Source organism: Ziziphus jujuba, chromosome 8 (genome assembly GCF_031755915.1).
Source record: "Ziziphus jujuba cultivar Dongzao chromosome 8, ASM3175591v1".
NCBI classification, from domain to species: domain Eukaryota; kingdom Viridiplantae; phylum Streptophyta; class Magnoliopsida; order Rosales; family Rhamnaceae; genus Ziziphus; species Ziziphus jujuba.
In genome coordinates this window covers 26,272,755-26,293,411 of record NC_083386.1, presented here as the reverse complement: position 1 = coordinate 26,293,411, position 20,657 = coordinate 26,272,755, and the positions used below count along the sequence as shown (strand labels likewise).

General features: G+C 35.7%; 3 protein-coding genes across 3 annotated transcripts; 2 read left to right on the top strand and 1 right to left on the bottom strand.

The window, feature by feature from the left end:
* Window positions 1–1,262: 1,262 nt before the first annotated feature.
* On the top strand, window positions 1,263–7,571 carry LOC107423677 (N6-adenosine-methyltransferase non-catalytic subunit MTB). Its single transcript, XM_016033289.4, has 7 exons — window positions 1,263–1,435; window positions 2,136–4,932; window positions 5,374–5,457; window positions 5,618–5,722; window positions 5,851–5,959; window positions 6,475–6,626; window positions 7,029–7,571. Exons 2-7 carry the CDS (start codon window positions 2,254–2,256, stop codon window positions 7,464–7,466), a joined length of 3,567 nt encoding a protein of 1,188 aa, XP_015888775.2. The 5' UTR covers window positions 1,263–1,435; window positions 2,136–2,253; the 3' UTR covers window positions 7,467–7,571.
* A 626-nt stretch (window positions 7,572–8,197) lies between these two features.
* LOC107423501 (sec-independent protein translocase protein TATB, chloroplastic) lies at window positions 8,198–11,172 on the bottom strand. The gene is made up of 6 exons (XM_016033073.4): window positions 10,884–11,172; window positions 10,646–10,767; window positions 9,521–9,580; window positions 9,266–9,422; window positions 8,607–8,894; window positions 8,198–8,515 (listed from the first exon to the last, which is right to left on the bottom strand). The coding sequence occupies exons 1-6, from the start codon at window positions 11,110–11,112 to the stop codon at window positions 8,454–8,456; spliced, it is 918 nt and encodes a 305-aa protein (XP_015888559.1). The 5' UTR covers window positions 11,113–11,172; the 3' UTR covers window positions 8,198–8,453.
* A 4,063-nt stretch (window positions 11,173–15,235) lies between these two features.
* Window positions 15,236–19,300, top strand: LOC107423668 (uncharacterized). The gene is made up of 2 exons (XM_016033277.4): window positions 15,236–15,771; window positions 17,457–19,300. The coding sequence occupies exons 1-2, from the start codon at window positions 15,679–15,681 to the stop codon at window positions 18,867–18,869; spliced, it is 1,506 nt and encodes a 501-aa protein (XP_015888763.3). The 5' UTR covers window positions 15,236–15,678; the 3' UTR covers window positions 18,870–19,300.
* The last annotated feature ends 1,357 nt before the right edge of the window (window positions 19,301–20,657 follow it).

The following is a 20,657-nucleotide window of genomic DNA, read 5'->3' as shown; positions in this document are numbered from 1 at the left end:
AGTTGATTTTGATGGGAATTATCATACTTATTTTTTTCTTCTAATTAATATTGAAGAAAAGTATTTGTTTGAGCATTAAAATTCCACGCCCTTGGCGAATCTACTTTACCATGGATTTTTTTCACATAGTTCACGGACATTGCTAAATTCAATGAATAAAATGATCCATATAACCACTATTTTGGAATTTCTCAATCAAACATGTATACATATAATCTTGATTGCATTACAATATTTTTAAATAAAATGAAGATGTAATGCAAATTTGTTAAAATAAATTGATCTTTTACACTGATTTATTTGTATTGTTTAATCATATATTGATTCTATAAAGTAAAAATATTTTAATACAATAATTATTATATATATAATAAAACTTTAGTACTTTCATCTCATGGACGCATGAGTAAAGCCTGTTTGACAAATCTAAAAAAATTATTTTTTAATATATTTGAAAAAAAATTGCCTTTGGCCAACATCCTTTTGTGCAACTCTTAATTTAAGATCCTGAACCATATTTTGTTTGTTTTAGTTCTCTTAATTGCATAAATTCAATAAACAATGTAGTAGTGAACAATGACTACCAATGACAATTTTGAAATTCTTTATTAGAAATTTGGTATTAAAATTAACTTTAATATATATTGTGATAAAATGAAATTAAATGTCCATACCAAAAACTAAATATGCATATTAATAAACTCAAAGTTGATTATTTATATGTAAACAATATAAATAAATAAATCACATAAGATATTTAGATAACTACCACCATTCACAACTTGTAGTGTCTAATTTAAAATAATGCACTGCATATAAATAATCATACAAGTTTCCACTCATAAGCACATAAAATCGACCTTAAAACTTTTTTCACCAAAAAAATTGACCTTAAACTTGCAGGTAGTTTATTTTGATTTTAATTAAAGCCATAAATCTCAAAATATTTCAATCACAATATTAAACTGAAAATGAAGACGGAGATTATAATTAAAATTATAGTCAAGTCAATTGCGAAAATTGAAATGTAAAAGAAAAGATAAAAACAACTAGTACAGTTAACACTTTCGAATGAAAAAAAAGGAAAAAAAAAAAAGGTCTATTTAACCCAAACTTTTTGAAATTTAGTTTTTAATTAAATAAATATTTATAAAGAAAAAACTGAAACAAATAATTCTTTTTAATTTTTTATTAGATAAAAAAATACTAATACTTCTTTTTATTTTTTTCCCCGTTCCTGAAATTTGGTTCTCAAAAATCAAAATCCAGAGAATTATTTTTCATATTTTTTTGGGAAAAAAAAAAAAATTTATAACAAATGAATACGGTCGTCGCCTTTGTGTCGTTGGGGAGAAAACTCTATCGAAGCTTGAGAACCCTATTCGGAGGTCTTTAGGGTTTCTTCTTCCTCCGCAATCTCCAATTGAAATCACAGGTACTTTATCTTTCTCTAAATTCTCTCTCTTTCTCTCTCTCTCTCTCTCTCGGATTTTCTTATTGGGATCTTTACTCGTAAATTTTTCTTCTCAATGTCGTATGCTTTTTGTGGCGGCTGAGAAAACTGAAGGAAAATTGTGAAGAAAATGATGTATGAATTTGAATTATTTTTGGTTTTAAACTCTAGATTTTGGGGGGCCTAGGATCCAAGCCAACGCCTAGGTTTATTCAGTTTACAATTATTCGACATTGCAGCACCGACACAGTAGTAAAGCTAGGATTTCAATTGTTTTTCTTGTTTCATCTCTCCCAAATTTCTGAGCAACCAATCAGTAGGACTGGATTTTGTTTCGTCTTGTTTCTGGTTAAATGGGAGGTTTAAACGCAAACGTTGCAATGGAAATCTGAAACTTCACTTGAGCTATATTATGTGTTTGTTATCGTAGTTGACTCTGATTAGGTTACTGGCTTTGTGAGGTTTTGTTGAATCGGTCTGCGAAATGTTTGAAACTGCATACTGAGTGAATTAGGTTAGAAATTTATATTTTCAATGATTAGAACTTATTGATAAATTTAATGGCTTTTCTGCGCGTTCTCTGGATTGTATTTTTAAAGACAAAATTTAAATACTCCTTTCTAAATGTGTGTAAGTTCCTCAAACGTGGCTAATAATATTTGGTAAATATTATGTTTCACAGGTGAATTATTTGCTCCCGTTTCTCTCTAAAAAAGGTTTTAGGATCCTTTATTTTTAGATTGTTCATATATATTGATCTGCTATAGATGTGAGCACATCAAAGAAGAAAATAGTTGCAAATGGATTCTCCTGATTATGGTCGGGGTCATGTGAAACGCGACATGGAGGATAGTACAGATGTGAAGAGTGATAGAGCTGGAGACAATGATGAATGGGAAGGCATTGATAAGAGGAAGCATAGGTCAAGTAGGTCGAGAAAGTCTGGTAATGTTGATGATAATGAAGGGTTAGATGACAGTGGAAGAAGAAAAAGTTATGGGGACAGAAATGATGGAAGAAAAAGATCTAGTGGCTCGACCAGAGCAGATAGTGAAGAAGATGATTATGACTTGAGAAAAGATATGCGTCTTAAGCAGATAAAGAAGAAACAAGAAGAGAGCAGCTTGGACAAGTTGAGTAGTTGGTACCAAGATGGTGAAATAGAGAGCAGGCAAGATGGTGCAGATAAGTCTGGAAGTAAAGGGCAAACTCGGTTGGAAGAAACTGAGAGGCGGAAAATGACCTCAAAAATTTCAGAGCATGAGAGCTCACACAGTAGAAGCAGAAGCAAAGAAGAAAACTCACATGATGGGGAGCATGAAAAAGTGCTGGATAGAGAATCCAGGCATTTGGACAGGAGGGAAAGTGGCCGAGAGAAGGGTCATGGGTCTTCTGAACAGACAAGGAGCTCCAGAAGAAGATGGGATGAATCAGATGCTGTTAGGAAAGCGGAAGAAACTTATTATGAAAGAGGCGATTCAAGAAGTGGTAAGGCTTCTGATAAGTATGAGAGTTCTAGAGAGAGAAATACATCTGCCAGAAATGAAACCAGTGAGAATAAAAGCAGAGTTTTAGACTCAAGCAGTGACAGGGGTGTTAAATCTAACAACCGAGAAGAAAGAAGAGCTGATGCGGAGAGGAGTATGAGTAAAGGTAGGTCAGAACCACTAGAAGAAGATAATAGGGGTAGTCCTATTACTCGGGAAGACAGATCGGGCAGGGAAAAAACTGAGAAGCATAGGCAGCAGAGAACTCCCACAGGTCGGGATGCTTCTGAAAGCCGTGAGAGGTCTTTCAATGCAGATGAAGATGGAAATGGATGGATGAGAGATAAAGGTGCAAGAGAAGTAAGTAATGCAAACAGGTCCAAGACCCCTGAAAGAAGTAGAAGACGTCATCAGGATTCAGAGCATGCTGAGGTTGATTATGAAAGAAGTTTTAAGCGGAAGGAACTTGAAAAGGATGGTTATAAGGATGATCGAACTAAAGGCAGGGACGATAGTTGGGCTGAAAGGAGTAGGGATCGTGAAGGATCCAAAGAGAGCTGGAAAAGAAGGCAAAACAGCAGTGATGATAAGGAGTCTAAGAACGGGGACATTGTTTATGATCATGGCAGAGAGTGGGAGCTGCCTAGACATGGTCGTGAGAGAGCAGATGGTGAAAGACACAGTGAAAGGCCTCATGGTCGTTCTGGTAACAGGAAAGATGGAAGCAGGGGTGAAGCTGTGAAAACATCATCCGACTTTGGAATTTCAAATGAAAATTATGATGTAATTGAGATCCAAACGAAGCCTTTGGATTATGGAAGACCAGAGTCGGGATCCAACTTTGCCCGAAGAGGTGAAGCTGGGCAGCAATCTGATGTTAAATCAGCTGCCAATGATGAAGAATGGGCATATATGCAGGATGAAAGAACAAGGAGGACTGATGCATATGGGTCTGGTTCGCATGTTGAAAATTTGAAAGAAAAGTATCCTGATGATGGCACCTCATTGCGAGATCAGAACTCATGGAGGGATGACTTTGATTTCCATGGAGGGAAAGGAAGAGGCCAAAAAGGTGCAAGTTCTGGCCGTAGTGGCAGTGGCCAAAGTGTTGGTAGTGGTTCACAGCCACCATATGGGAACCAGGAGTCCTTTAATAGAGCTACTCCACAAGGACTAAAGGGGGGAAGAGTTGGGAGAGGAGGAAGAGGGAGGCCTAATGGAAGAGACAGCCAACAGGTTGGAATCCCCCTGCCAATAATGGGGTCGCCATTTGGACCTCTTGGAATGCCTCCACCTGGACCTATGCAGCCACTTACCCCTAACATGTCACCTGCTCCAGGCCCGCAAATTTCCCCTGGTGTCTTTATTCCTCCATTTTCTCCCCCTGTTTGGCCTGGCGCACGGGGTGTTGAAATAAATATGTTAGCTGTTCCTCCTGGACCATCAGGCCCAAGATTTCCCCCTAATATTGGTACTCCAGCAAATCCTGCAATGTATTTTAATCAATCAGGCCCTGGAAGAGGAGGTCATCCAAGTATGTCTGGCCCTGGTTTCAGTGCTGCAGGATCAATGGGCCGTGGAGCTTCAGCAGATAAAACTCCTGGTGGTTGGGTTCCTTCTAAAGGTAGTGGACCTCCTGGTAAAGCTCCTTCCAGAGGAGAGCAGAATGACTACTCTCAAAATTTTGTTGATACTGGTATGAGACCCCAGAACTTCATTAGGGAGCTAGAGCTTACAAATGTTGTGGAGGATTACCCTAAGCTAAGAGAGCTGATACAGAAAAAGGACGAGATTGTGTCTAAGTCTGCTTCTCCTCCCATGTACTACAAATGTGACCTCAAGGAGTTTGAGCTATCCCCAGAGTTCTTTGGAACTAAATTTGATGTCATTCTTATTGACCCCCCGTGGGAGGAATATGTTCATCGTGCTCCTGGTGTTGCTGACCATATGGAGTACTGGACATTTGAAGAAATAATGAATCTTAAGATTGAGGTAATCTTGTTAATCATTTTTTTTCCCCTTGAAATTGCCTTTAATAATGTTGATAAACATTCATGTTTCTGATTGTATGTAGCATGTGATTTGTGATCTTGATTGCAGAAAGTTTCTTCTCTCTCTCTCTCTCTCTCTCTCTGTCTCTCTCTCTACCCTTTGTACACAATTAAATGTTGAAGTAGTTAGATTGATGATAATTTCCTACTGTATCATTGTTACAACAATACTCATTATCTGCAATTGGAATGTTGTGTTACTTGATATTCACAGGTGGTGTCATAAATTGATTGTTAATGAGAGTTTCTTTGATTATCATGTTTAGATTATCTTTTTCAAGTGCAATACATGGGAACTGTTTGGGCCCTGGCTTCTTGTATTGACATGCTTCCTTTCGACCTCTGACTTGGATACTAATCTTTTTTTCCTTTATGTCCACAGGCAATAGCAGACACACCTTCATTTATTTTCCTTTGGGTGGGTGACGGTATGGGGCTTGAGCAGGGCCGACAATGCCTAAAGAAAGTGTGTTATCAGGCCTTCAAAATTAAAAAATGAGTTTTTTTTTTTTTTTTTTTTTTTTGGCCTTTTCTTTATAGATGTGAATGCCATAAGATTTTGTATGATTTCATAAACAAAATTCCAAATTTCATTTCTTCTTTAATTTTTTATTGTGGTGCTACAGTGGGGATTTCGTAGGTGTGAGGATATTTGTTGGGTGAAGACGAACAAATCTAATGCAACCCCAGGTTTACGGCATGATTCTCATACTCTGTTTCAGCATTCAAAGGTTGGTTTATATTGTGGGTGTGGATATATGCAGCATTGTTTTATGACCAACCATTTTTATTCTGAACCTTTGTGTAGTGATACATTTGTTTACTGAATGATTATATTTTCTTGGTCAATAAATCAAAGGAACACTGCTTGATGGGCATAAAGGGCACAGTTCGTCGCAGTACTGATGGTCATATTATCCATGCTAACATTGATACCGATGTTATTATTGCTGAGGAACCACCATATGGTTTGTATCTTCATTTACATTGTTGGCATTAATAGCTATGAGTTTCATTTCTTTTTGACAATTCTAGACATAAAATTGAATGATAGTCTCATAATCTTTGTAAGTTGTCTTAGCAATAGCGGTCAGTATGTGTTGTGAGTATTGCAGTGATTGCATTCACTTCCCTTGATTTTACTTGCTTTGAGATTTTCAATTCTTTGGAGATAAGCTGGAGGATTCCATTATTATTATTATTATTATTTTGGTTCTTATGAAGAATTATGTCGATTTTCTTTTTGTTTTTTGAAAATGAAAGCATAGTAATACATTGTTTAGTACATATAAATTTAGGTGCAACCATCTGTTTAATGTTATTTCACTTTCACTGCAAAACTGTGGTGGAATTGGGCCTTTGAATCTGTGATACATTGTCATCAGTTTACTTGAACATTTTAATATGCTTGTTTTCTTCGATTTTCCATGTCAAAGTAACAAGATATGTACTTAAGACAATTATTATGCCTATCGAATTGCAGGTTCAACTCAGAAGCCTGAGGATATGTATAGGATAATTGAGCATTTTGCCCTTGGACGGAGGAGGCTTGAGCTCTTTGGCGAAGATCACAATATTCGGTCTGGTTGGCTCACTGTTGGTAGTGGACTATCTTCATCAAATTTTAACGCTGAGGTATGATATGATCTGGTTGGCTTAAAATTTGTAAATCACTCTCAAGTTTTCCTTGACAGAGCTTGTGCTGCTTTTTTGCCTTTAACCAGAACATGAGATTTCCGCTGCCATTCACATGCCATATCCAAATCATGATATTTCTTTTATCAAATACACATTTTTGAGATACTGTCATGAATAAACATTTTTTATCATGAGTGTCACCATTATGATGCATGTGAAGTGTCGGCAAATATTTTCTTGTGCAGTTTTTCATTTTTGTTATTATTATTTTATTGAAAATTTTTACTGGACAAACGCAAGCTAGAGGATTATATTATCCTTATGTTCATACTTGTTTTGTGAGTTCTGTTGACTGGATTTCTGGAGTTCAAGTCTGACTTGGATTTGGGTGACATTCAGGCATATATCAGGAACTTTGGTGACAAGGATGGTAAAGTGTGGCAAGGAGGGGGTGGACGAAATCCACCTCCTGAGGCACCTCATCTTGTCATAACGACCCCGGAAATAGAGGCTCTTCGGCCCAAATCACCGATGAAAAACCAGCAGCAATTACAACAGCAGTCATCGTCCATTTCCCTAACAACAGCTAATTCCTCTAACAGAAGGGCTGCTGGAAACTCACCACAAAATCCAACTGTTCTTAGTCTGAACCAAGAGGCTTCAAGTTCTAATCCTGCAACCCCAGGTCCCTGGGCTCCACCCATGGAGGGTTTTAAAGGTCGAGAAGGCTGCAATATACCATCAGATGACAAGGTTTTTGATATGTATGGATATGGTGGACCGGCAAATGGAGACTATCTAGAATTTGAGTCCCACAGACAAATGAATTTACTATAATTTTCTCAGTAGATAAAATGTGCTGCCATGTAGCTTGTAATTTTTTTTTCCCTCTAAAAGGTATAAAATGGAAAGAAAATGTGTTCTTTCCTGAGCATTCCTTTTTCTTGGTCTTTATGGAATGGTAATAGCCGCTCAGCCCACTTATCAGCTGGTTTAGTAACAACTGGTTCTTTCTGGATTGAAAAAGCGCAGCCTAAACAGAAACTTCAAAAAAAGAAAAAGCGAAAAAAACAAAAAAAAAGCACAAAAATTTACCATCAAAGAGAATATTGGAATTAATAATCACATTGAAGTCGATATTTTTTGGACTCCAAAAAATTATGCATCCTTGAAATTGATTGTGTGATTTTACCAGCCCTTGAGATTTAAGACTTGATTCTATTCAAATGAATGATCATACTGCAGTAAATGCTTACTTGCATCCAAAAGAAATAAACTAAAAATATTGAAGCAAATATCAACTCAACTTTAATCTTGACAGCTTTTAGTTATTTTAGTTGTTGAAATATCAACTCAACTTTAATCTTGACGGCTTTTAGTTATTTTAGTTATTGTTCGATCATCAATTCATCACTCTAGCTGCAGTAACTACCAGTATTTACTTGGAGATTTGAATCCAAATCCCTGCATCCTCAATATGAAAAATGAAAATAAAAATCTGAATATACATATATATATATATATATAGTGGATAGCAGTCGCGAAAAATAAAAAATAGAACATGTCGGTTAACTCGTAAAATTTGGGCTATGCATCTTTATATGAAATAATATTTTACAGTTACAGGAAAAGCTGGTATCTATCACAACAATACAGAAATCCTGGAAATTCCGCACGGCTACTGAACTAAAATTATGGAAAAATTCACTACTTAGCTCTATTCATCTTCCTAGACGGCCCCGTGTCTCTCTTCTCTTGGCAATGGAAAAAATGGACTGGTAGCAATTCTCTCTTGTACTTTTTATCTTCTTCTCAGCCATGTTTCTATGTCTCACGGCCGGATTGTTGAGCTGAAGGCGTTCTTGCAGGAGCTTCCTCCACAGAAGCTGTTACCAATTGAAATGTAACATGAGAGAGAGAGAGAGAGAGAGAGAGAGAGAGAGAGAGAGAGAGAGAGTAAGTTTCGTAATGGCTAACCTTGAGGATTAGTTTGAGCCTCAGACTTGCTTTCTGGTAGAGAAGATGTCTGCGCCTGCTGTTGGGCAGCAGCAGACGCTTTAAGCTGCTCTTCTGTGATTTTTAAATACTCTTCACTGGTGTAAGCTCGGCTTGGGGATGAAGTGCTGCCATCTGCAGACTCGCTTTCTGGTGAAGCAGAAGTCTGCGCCTGCTGTTGGCCAGCAGCAGATGCTTTAAGCTGCTCTTCTGTGATTTTTAAAGACTCTTCACTGGTGTAAGCTCTGCTTGGGGATGATGCGCCGCCATCTGCAATAACCGATCAGTCTGCATGGTTATGGATTTCTTTTGGTGCAAGGATTCTCGATATGATTATGAATGAATAAAATAAGCAGTAATTATCATTGTAAAACAATGACTTGGGAACTGCTGCATTATACAGCATAGATTGCACATGAAAGGACTAAGTGCAGTAAAATAGAAAATGCAAAGTATGGCCTACTCAACTGATTTTACCCCAAGGAGGTATGGAACTCTTGAAATAAGAAGTAAAAGAAATAAATATAAGAAGTGTTGCAATTATTTGATTACGGTAACTAGTGGAGTTCCCAATCTTTCAGCTTTTTAACCTTTGCCTAGATTTATAAACAAATTAACAGCATAAAACAGAAATCACTCACTAGGGTCAGCTGTAATCTTGGAAGCCTCATCATTACTGGCAATTGTTGGACTTGAGGTAGCGTTGGCCCTGTACGCATCTGTGCTTTTTATTGAACCTGAAACTTCATCCAAACCAATCTCCTTTTCAAGGGTGCTCTTGAATTCCCTAGAAACTTCCTAAAAATAAATTGAAAAGCAAATTATAGTATGAAAGGCTTTCTCAGAGGTGGCATAAATGAAACATTTAAAAACCATAAGCTTTTTTATGTATCTACCTGAAGTTCTCTAATGGTGGGTTGAAAAGCACGTAATGTCTTTCCTAGATTACGAGCAACCTGCATTTATATGGATTATTAATTGAGATAACCAAGAGCTACTAGGACGATTAGACTGAAGCCTACTAGTCATTTGATTTGAAACATTCTTTTTGTAAAGGCACTGATGTCTTTTGAAAAGATAAAACCAATATTCCTATAAACTATTTTCAAAATATTTACAATTAGATCCCCCACAAATTGTAGCTCTTGCACACTGCACCAGCAGAACCAAAATAACAAAAACCCTGAATACTTATCTGACCAAACTGGCCAAGATTATAGATATTAAGTAGACTGGTCAGGAAAAGGAGGACATCATATAGTTTATACAAAGTTCATCAATTTGGCTTCTAACAAGTTAAGAGTCCTCCATACTATATAAGATACATATAAAGTTGATATTGCATTCATTCACAAGATGGATAAAGGTTTACATTGCATTCATATATATATAAACTTATAACAAAACTAAGTTGTGGACCACTTTAGAGCCTCTAATGATCCCTTTGCAAACATCCCAAGATCGTCTCTTTTAGGGAACAAGGGATCCAGGAGCTTTATGTGGTCTCTCTCTCTCTCTCTCTCTCTCTCTTTTAAAGAGAAAAATTGGGGAGCCATACAGAATAAAGATCACTTAGGAATTGAAGAGGGGTAATGTTCTTTTACGCCTATAAACAACCAAGTTAAAAGCCTTCAAAAGACCCATCAGAGACTTTATTTCACCCAACAGTTTTGACCACTTTTTATTACTCATTAAATGGAGCAACTGAAGTTCTTATTACCCATTCAAGCCCCATATCACTTGCTCTATAGCTTAAGGAATGGTCTCTAATACAAAATCCAGCTTGAGGGAATATATGTTTGTTTTTTGATTCTCCCCCATGCATCAATCACTAGACTTCATTCATAGGAAGAAAATCGAAAACTAGAAGCAACTATGCCAGCTGAAGGACTGTCCTCCACATAATCCTCAAGTCAAATTCAAATTTAGCGGTGGCTAAAATATAGTGGCTTAAACAAAGGCATTTAAGACAAAAAGTAACGTATCAACTTCAACTATACAATTACAACATGCAAACTCACCTCAGCAAGACCTTTGGGACCAAAAACCAACAAAGCAACCACCCCAATTACCAGAGCCTCGGGAGCTCCAACCCCAAATAGAGATGCGTAAACGACCCTATTCTTATATCTTCTTTTTCTCTCTGCACCGCCAAAATAACCATTATAAACAAGACCCAAATGAACTAAAACAACTCACACTAAAAAGCAAAGCAAACATACGAACCCAGTTAAAATAAAATAAAATAAAAAAGAGTACCAAATTTCAAAGATTTTGGCGAGACTGAGATGCCCAGATGCTTCAAACCATTCCATTGTGAGAAAAGGCTAAACCTTGGATAAAAAGGTGAGGTCTTGGATTGGGATACCGCAGAAGCAGAGAGGTTGAAAATGGCTAGTTTTGCGCTTGTGTATGTGGATGAGGACGACGACGAACACAGACACGTTGGAGCTGAGATTGATCCCGCCATGACCTTGAGTGTGATCATTTCCAGATTTTTGAGGTCTGTTTTTGAGTCATTGAGATTCCCTGTTTCTGTCCAAAATTATCCTATAACAATGGAAGTCGGATATTCTTGTCGAAGATTTTTGGGCCTTTTCTGAGCGGGCTACACATTGGGCTCAAGGAATCTTAGCAGCCATTGGCCCAAAATCCAAAACTCAGATTATCCAGTAATGGAAGAACCTGTAAATTGGGCTCAATGGCACACCTCACTAATTTTCTAAGCCGGAATCTTTGTTGGGTCGGTTTTATATGGGTCCAATCCCCAAATCCTAAGTATCCAACAAATCATTCAACCCAATAATCACCAGTATCAATGGATTTTCTCACAAACTGTCATATTTCCAATTTCATCTTAAAAAAAAAAAAAAACAAAAAAAAAAAAGATGAAAAATGAAAAAACCATTGAGGTTAGCATTTCCAATTTCATCTTAAAAAAAAAAAAAAACAAAAAAAAAAAGATGAAAAATGAAAAAACCATTGAGGTTAGCATTTTATCACCATTCTTCAACATTTTAGTCAAGTTCTTTGCATTCAACTCTGGAATCTGGCTTTACCAAGTTTCTAAAAAGATGAAAGAAGTCTAATTAGGATCCAGTTTAGGTTGAAAAGTTACTCCACTCGTACTAATATTGTCAAAGAAACCAAAAAAAAAAAAAATGGAAATTCAATGGTAGTTCATGCGACAAAAATCATCTTATTTCTAGTACAAACAAACTCGGGTCGACATTTTTTTTTTTTTGGGGCTTTTTCACATTTTGTTCATGCTAATTGCCATGTTGATATATATGTATTTATGGATCCCACGTGAATGATGACCATGCAGCCTTCATAGTCAAACTTCAAAAAAGCTCTGTGTGTGCGTGTGTAAGCTAAGTGTGCGAGTGGTGTTGATAGTGACCATCATGATAAAGCCTTTCATGGAGGTCTACTGTCCATGACCATTGCATCTATATGTATATATATGATATATATAATTATATATATATATCCTCAGAAGATGATGCCAAAGTAGAATAAAAGTAGGATCTTTAACCAAATCTACGTATAGATTAATTATTATTATTATTAGACTATTATATTTTTATATTGCTTTTGCTATATTAAAAGTTTGTAGATGAACTCCCACCTACTTGATAACTCAAACATGTGGTGTGCTGGTTTAGCTTTAGCTTTGTAGGACCATTACCATTCCAAAGCCACCCCATTAGATGGGGGTCTGTTTGTGAAATATCCAGTAGTTGCACCTCTCAGTGGACCCTTGAAAGCTTTTTTATCACTTTCATAGGTGGATCTCCTTAACTCTCCCTCTCGAAAAACCCCCACAGGGAAAATAGGGTATTTTTTTTTTTTTTCCCCTCATAATTCTCAACTTTATAATCCATCATCCAGTGAAACGTCTATGTAAAGTCAAAAAGCTAAGTTTGCCCCTTTTTTTTTTTTAAATTAAAAAAAAAAAAAATGAAAGAAAGGGGTCTAAGACCGTGTTTGGCATCTACTATTGATTCCTAAGTATTGATCACCCTTTGGTTGATTCCTAGTGACAAAATTCCTATTCCATAATTTTCAAAAATTCTCATCATTATAGATATTTGAGATGATTTCCATTCGTGGGTAATGAAGCTTTTTTCTCTTATGCTATCGCATCACATCACAATCTAGTGCCCCCAAACACACCTTAATGCTTAAGAACAAAGAATTATTTTTTCTAGGTTGTCTAAATACACTTGATTTTTTTAATTATGTTGGGGTGAAATCTATGAAAGCGGATTAATCATTTATTTGTTGAATAAAAGTGAATGCTCATGGATTAGTACTGTTAAATCCAACATATTAATTACTAAGAAACATAGGAAAAGGTAGGAGGTTAAAAAGTTCAAAAAAAAAAAAAAACTGTATAATATAAAAAAAGGATTAAAAAATAACCTAAAAAGGCTTAGAAGATTAAAAAGAAAAAGAAAAAAAAGGCAGCTTTTAAAAGGTTAAAAAGTATGAGTTAATAAAAAGGAGCTTTTTGAGAGAGGAAAAAGAGAGCAGTAATGAGACCAAGAAAGAAGGGGTTGAGATATCATTATCAGAAAGCAAAAGGATAATGGACTGAAAGAGAACCACCCGTGCAAGTTTTAATTTAGCCAGCAAATTATATATATATATATATATATATATATTTTAAATAATAATAAAAATAAAAATAAAAATAAATAAATAAATAAAAGAGACTGTCGTTGTCACACGCACGAGGGGGTCAAGCGCTGCACGAAAACCCATCAAAATACATGGCGGATCTCCCACACGTGCACTTCTTTCATTGACGATTGCAAAGCATCGCTATTCGCTACCCCTTTAAAACATTTAAAAGGAAATTTATATGCCTTCTTTTGGACGGAAATACCCCTATCCCAACTCAATTTTTTTACACGACTCGTGTTTGCCCTTGAGCGCGTGGTATATATACATTTTTTTTATATAAAAATGTAAAAAGATATCAAAATATTTGATAAATTATTTTTATTTTGATTATATATTTTTAAAAGTAAATGAGTATTTATTCTTATGACTTATACATTTTTAAATCTAAACATTTAATGAATAAAATAATATTTGTTAAAAATCTTCATCAAATATCTGATTACATTGAATGTGCCATATATATATATATATATATTTATATTTTATTTTCTTTTTCTTATGTAGTAGAATTGATACTTTGTTCCAAGGAAGGAACTCTTATTATTTTTATGATGTTAAATTGTATGTATAAAAATCTATTTCTACTTGATAATGAAAATGTGTTATTAATGACATTTTAGCTTTCCTTCATCAACAAAGAAAATAAAAAATCTTTATACCTTTATTGCATATTGATTTTTGTACTCATTCCCAAAAAAAAATAAAAATTGTATCCTTATAATAATAATAATTAACAATAAACTTGATCATGTACAGAAAGATAAAAATGCTCCTTAACAAGAAAAGAAGCCAATGGTAAAAATTACTAAGGTTTTGAGCATTGACCAAGTTTAAATCTCCCATGTAAATATAAAAAAAAAAATTGCAAAATATGAATACTTTTATAAATACTGGGGGCATAGCAAAAATAAAAATAAAAATATATATATATATATATATATAAATACTTTTATAATATATCAAAAGAATTAAATACCTATAAAACAATTATTACTTTGTCTGCTATTGGACTGTTTCGGATGAACTATTTAGGAAGACTATTGAAAATTACTTGACAAGCAAGGAAAAGTTTATTCCCCAAAAAAAAAGTAAGTTTGATATTTTGGTTTATCCACATGATCAAAAAACTGTTAGATTTATTTATTTCTATCCATCTAACGGTCAAAATTGTTGGATCATGAGTTTAGAAAATTTTCTTGGCGTGTAGGACCCAGCCACACAAATAAGGTCACGAGGGTCACGCTCATGGCTTATCTTTATTTATTATATATGAAAAACAACAAGATCACGAGTATCTCACCCTCCCACCGCCGGTTGTTGGTTTCTGCATTTAATAGCCACCGTTGATCATTTACTTTGTGGCACGATCACAATTCCGATTCCGATCAGGGGACAATCCTGTCAATTAACACATAATGTGAAAATTTTCTCAACCAATAAAAAAAAATGACTTGGTAACTCTTTTAATTTAATTACAATAAACCTTTTTAATTAGACTCATAGCCACTTTGACTTCATTAAAAAAGAAAAAAAGGGTTATATAATTACCAAATCAGACGCTGAGAAAATGAAGCAAAAGAGCTGACAGCTGGGCTTTCTTGTCCACTTACTTAACTTCAACTTTGTACAGATTTTAAAATCATTTTGTGAAAACTATGCCCAAATTAACCCATTTATTAATAAAAAAAACATTTAAGTTTTTTAAATTATATTTTAATGAAATCAGACATGCTGTGGAGAATAATTTTGTAGGAAAAAAGAAATAATAAATAATAAATAATAACAGAAATAATAGAAAAATAATTGGGTGGGTCCCAATTATCCTTTCAAGAAGGCGTGGCGACTTTTTGTTGTAAAAATAGAAGAAACCGGAGCGTAAAGACTGGAGGAGAAAGCCAAAAACGAAAAAAAAAAAAAAAGAAAAAAAAAAAGAGAGGGATATAGAGAGAGAGAGAGAGAGAGAGAGAGAGAGAGAGAGAGGAGAGTCTTGATTAAGGAAGAGCTTATATGAGGCTTTACATTTTTTGGTTTCAGAGTGTTTTTCTCACCAACAAACAATCTCTTTTTTTTTCTTTTTTCTTTTTTCTTTTTTTTCTTTTTCTCTTTTTTTTTCCTCTGAATATGCTTTGCTATTAGCTAAAGGCTAAAAAAGAAAAAAACAAACCCAACATTCATTTATCAAAGATTTAATTCCAATATATACCTGCCATGGAGTTTGAATCTCGCCGGAAAACCAATCATTTTCCGGCGATGTGACCGGAAATAGCAGTTGTCGTTTTCTGAAAGAGGCTGCCAAGATTAGTCTTTTTTATTTGGATAAAAAAAAAAAAAAAAATCGAATCTTGAAATCGGAAATCAAAGGATGAGAAGCGTTAACAACAGCGTGGAGACCATCAACGCTGCTGCTTCTGCTATAGTCTCAGCCGAGACTCGAGCCCAACCCACCGCCGTTCCTGTAAATCTCTCTCTGTCTCTCTTGTTTTTTGTGTATGTTTATACGTATAGGTGTATGTATTTGCTGTATGTATGATTTTATTCATGCTGGTGAAAAGTTTCTATTTTTATGTTATCGGTTCTGGATATTTTCTGTTTGGTTTCTGAGAAACTATGGGAAAAGAGCTAGAGAATTTTGGAGAGATGGATCTTGTCAAATTTTTCTCTATGCTTTATCTCAATTATGAGATACAGATTGTTTGAGCTTTTTCCCCTAAAGTGAATAACTTTTTGGTTGCGGCCCTTTTTTTTTTTTTTTTTTTTTTTTGTTTTCAGTAAATTGAGAATGGCTTTTGTGCTGTGATTGGTTGCTTAGAAATCAAGGAAAAGAACAGAGAAAAGAAATCTTGGAATTTTATTTATTGTGATTTTGTTTGGTAATAAATTCAGGTTAACCAATTATACTTAAAATACTTTTACCGGATTTCTTTCTTATATTTACTGATATCATCTTTCCTTTACGCTCCCAAATAGGATCTTATTATAGATTTCAATTTTGTCGACTGAATTAACACTCGGACCTGTAAATCAACCTTTTAGATTCCAGAAATGGGTTTTGGTGCTCAATTGAACACATGATCTATACTGTAGTGTGTGTGTGTGTGTGTTTTTCTTCTATTCCGATCAGTTCTGGATTGAAATTCAATTCTCTTGTCAATGGAAATCATTGAAAATTGAGTATAGCTTTGTCTTTGCACTCTAATTATGATTTGCAATCTAATTATGATTTGCAATTAGAGCGATTCTTTGATTCTGTCCCTGCACAGTTCCTATGCTGCAAGTTTCGTATGACTTCTGGATTATTGCGTCTGTCTTCATGTAGAAGACATATTTTCTTCTCACTACCCAGCAGCCCTTCTAAATATTCATATTGTAAATAATCCCATGTGGAATGTCTAGTTTGATGCATTTGGAACATCGATTTGATGTTATGTTATCGGCATAAGAAACTTATTCGTCATGTGATGTGCTAAAACTTGTGATCAGCCACTTGCCTTGTCTCTATATTTATAGAGAATGTGGTTGGGTTGTCATTTTCAGATGGGCGGCTAGGTTTGAGTGTTCAAACAGACATTTGCGCAATATTGTCTTCTAATAGCCGCTACAGTGACTTTAAGCCAATTTCGCCGTGTCACGGTCGATGACCTGCGTGGATGTGCTATACACCCATTAAGTTTTACAGTCCAAGACATGTGGGTTAGCCTAAAATTAGGTACAAATAGCGACTGTCTGTGTCAAGTGTTGAATGGAAAACACACCATTTGACATGTGATGCAGAACTGGGTGTAGTTTTATGTGATGCAGAACCAGGTGTAGTTTTATAACTTTAAAGCTCTATAATCATCTTGCATTATTAATGAACATAGTGAGGAGTTTCAACAAATTGGTTATGCTCATAGTCATTTCTTTTCATCCAATATCATTAAGGAGGTTAACATAGTTGTGGGAGATGTTTTTGCTTACTTTTCTATAAATGAATCTAGACATTGGCTTATCTTATCCTACAAGTTGAGACACCAAATTAATATATCTAATGAGGATTATTCTCTTATAATGTGCTTGACTTTTTACTGGCTAAAGAAGAAAACAGATATTGGTTGTGCTGAAATTCCCTCTCATTCATATCCTTATTTCATTTGACTGCAGAAAAGAAGATGGGGTAGCTGCTGGAGTCTCTACTGGTGTTTTGGATCGCATAAAAACACCAAGCGAATTAGCCATGCTGTCCTTGTTCCTGAACAAGTGGTGCCAGGAGCTGCAGTCCCTGCAGCTGAAAACCAAATCCCATCAACAGCCGTTGTGCTTCCGTTCATTGCCCCTCCTTCTTCTCCTGCATCCTTCCTCCAATCAGATCCTCCATCAGCTACACAATCTCCAGCTGGACTGCTGTCATTGACTTCTCTTTCTGTCAATGCCTACTCTCCGGGTGGACCTGCATCCATATTTGCCATAGGTCCTTATGCATATGAGACTCAGTTAGTATCTCCGCCTGTATTTTCTACTTTCACCACTGAACCATCCACTGCTCCTTTCACTCCCCCACCAGAATCTGTGCAACTGACCACACCTTCATCGCCAGAAGTTCCATTTGCTCAACTTCTGACGTCATCACTGGATCGAACTCGTAGAAACAATGGAACCAATCAGAAGTTTGCATTATCCCATTGTGAATTTCAGCCTTACCAACCATATCCAGGAAGCCCAGGTGGTCAGCTCATATCACCAGGATCAGTTATCTCAAACTCTGGTACATCTTCTCCTTTCCCTGATAGACACCCTATTCTTGAGTTCCGCATGGGGGAAGCCCCCAGGCTCCTTGGTTTTGAACATTTTACCACTCGTAAGTGGGGTTCAAGGCTGGGTTCTGGTTCAATAACACCAGATGGTCTAGGGCTGGGTTCAAGGCTGGGTTCTGGGTGTTTGACACCAGATGGTAATGGACTAGGATCGAGGATTGGTTCTGGATCTTTGACACCAAATGGTGCAGGGCTGGCTTCTAGGTTAGGTTCTGGATGTTTGACACCTGATGGTGTGGGGCCTGCCTCAGGAGACAGCTTCCCTATGGAGAACCAAATATCTGAGGTGGCATCCCTTGCCAACTCAGAAAGTGGATGCCAACTTGATGGAAATGTAATTAATCATAGAGTGTCATTTGAGTTAACTGGTGAAGATGTTGCTCGCTGTCTTGCAAATAAATCCATGGCATCGGTTAGAACTGCATCAGACCCACTGAAGGATACGCCATCAGAATGTGGAGTGAAAAAGGACAGGATGATATCAACAGGTACTGATCATTTCAGCGAGTCGTGTGTTGAAGAAACTTCCGTTGAATTGCCAGAAAATGATCATGGAGAATGGGAGGATCAGTGCTACCGAAAGCATCGATCCATCACTCTTGGGTCAATAAAGGAATTCAATTTTGACAGCACAAAGTCAGAATTTTCAGATAAGCCTACCAATGGCTCAGAGTGGTGGGCTAATGAAAAAGTAGCTGGAAAGGAATCTAAGCCTGGCAACGGTTGGACTTTCTTTCCCATTTTGCAGCCAGGAGTCAGCTAACGTAGAAAATATTTCATCATAGCTTCCCCTCTGTGAAAGGACTTTGAAATCAATTGGATTTGCAACTGTAAAGCAGCTAACCCATCTGTTGTAAATCTGGAGTTATACAATTTTGAAGATACGGCTACAGCTTGGCAAAACTTGGGATCAAATTGTTGTTGGATGAATGGATGGATTGCAGAGATGAAAGAACTGCTTATGAATGTGTTAGGAGCAGAAACAAGATGCAGAGAGGAGATAATTTTCTAGGAATTAGTGTGAGTACTGATAGAGCATTCTTTGTAATATTTCTTGATGTTATACAAAGGGATAGCATTCGCTTATAGGGGGTTTTGTTGTGGACTACTTTTTCTTGTAATGTGTAACAATAAAAAAATGAAGAAGCTCATATTTCCACATTTTTTAAGAGACCTCTAAATCATTTGGTGATCTATCTTGTTCTGTGATCTAGAATCTTGCTTTTCTTGGTCTCGTAGATTTGGTGATGCTTTATTCCATACCCGGAAAAAACCCTTCATCTTGGGAAGCATTTTAGAGCTAATAGCGTTAAAATGGTGTTAAACTGCGTTCAAAAGCAAATTAAGTATTTATAATTTTGCTATTAGATCATTAAATTTGTTGAAGTATCTTTGATTTATAATGCTTTTTATTATTGGGGAGCTTCATAAAAGACTAAAAGGAAAATAGCACCATGGTATGCTATTGAAATATTTCTCCAAATAAAGGCCATAAGTTAATAAAATAGTGAAGCTAAATTGAGATAAATCAAATCCATGACATGTAGGGCTGCTAGAATTGAGATGGTACTGCAAATATCTAACAAAACTGACACAGGGACCACTTTTTCATGGATGTTATGGTGAAATACTATTTGACAATCTGGCTATTTGTTTCCAGCTACTCAAAATTTGCATTCACTGAGGAGAAAACTCTTTGCTCTTTTGAGTTGGGGTTTTAAATATGTAGGGCATTAAAATTGATTGCCACAATGAAGCTAAAGAAAAAGGATCATAATATAGCCCCATTCATGGTTGTTGCCGGCACTTGTTATGCTGCCAGGCTATAAGGACAAAAATAAATAATGTTTATTATGAAAAAGCCAAACCATAGGTCCCAAACCTGCCCACTTTTCCAAATAGATTTTTACAGGTACAGAAGAAGAAGCAGACTGAACCAAGAACTGGGCTTTTCTCAAACCAGAATATGCATCAATGGACCATATATATAGATTTTATTGCTCTGAAATTCAAACATAATTAAACAAATGGGAAATATGCAATCAGGGAAATATGACAAATGAAGTGTTGGAGTTGCATATAGACAAAAAGCCTTCAGTTTAGGAAATAGTCTTTAGTGTTCATGTGAATGGAAATCAATGATTCAGTAAAGAGCCAGAGCAATGCAACACAAACTGATTAGTTATTCACACCTCAAATCCAACTAAACATGGCCTAGTTGGAATTTTTCGACCTGGTTTCCTTGGGCTCCAATTATTTGGGTAGCTGGTTTTGGGTCCTATGAAAATGATATGTTACAGAAGCTATATACCTAATAAATTCCTCCCTATATATAGAATATCAAATTTTTATTTTTATTTTTTTAATATTATAATTCATGATTAATGTAATATATATCAAATGCCTAAGGGGATCCAATATTTTGGTTGATTATCATATTCATTTTGTTTAACTGTAGGTTTCATTAAAGAGTTTTATTTGTTTTAATTAACCTTCAGTAAATATGTATGGGATCCACAAGAGCAAGTTAAACGTAAGCCACATAAATCCT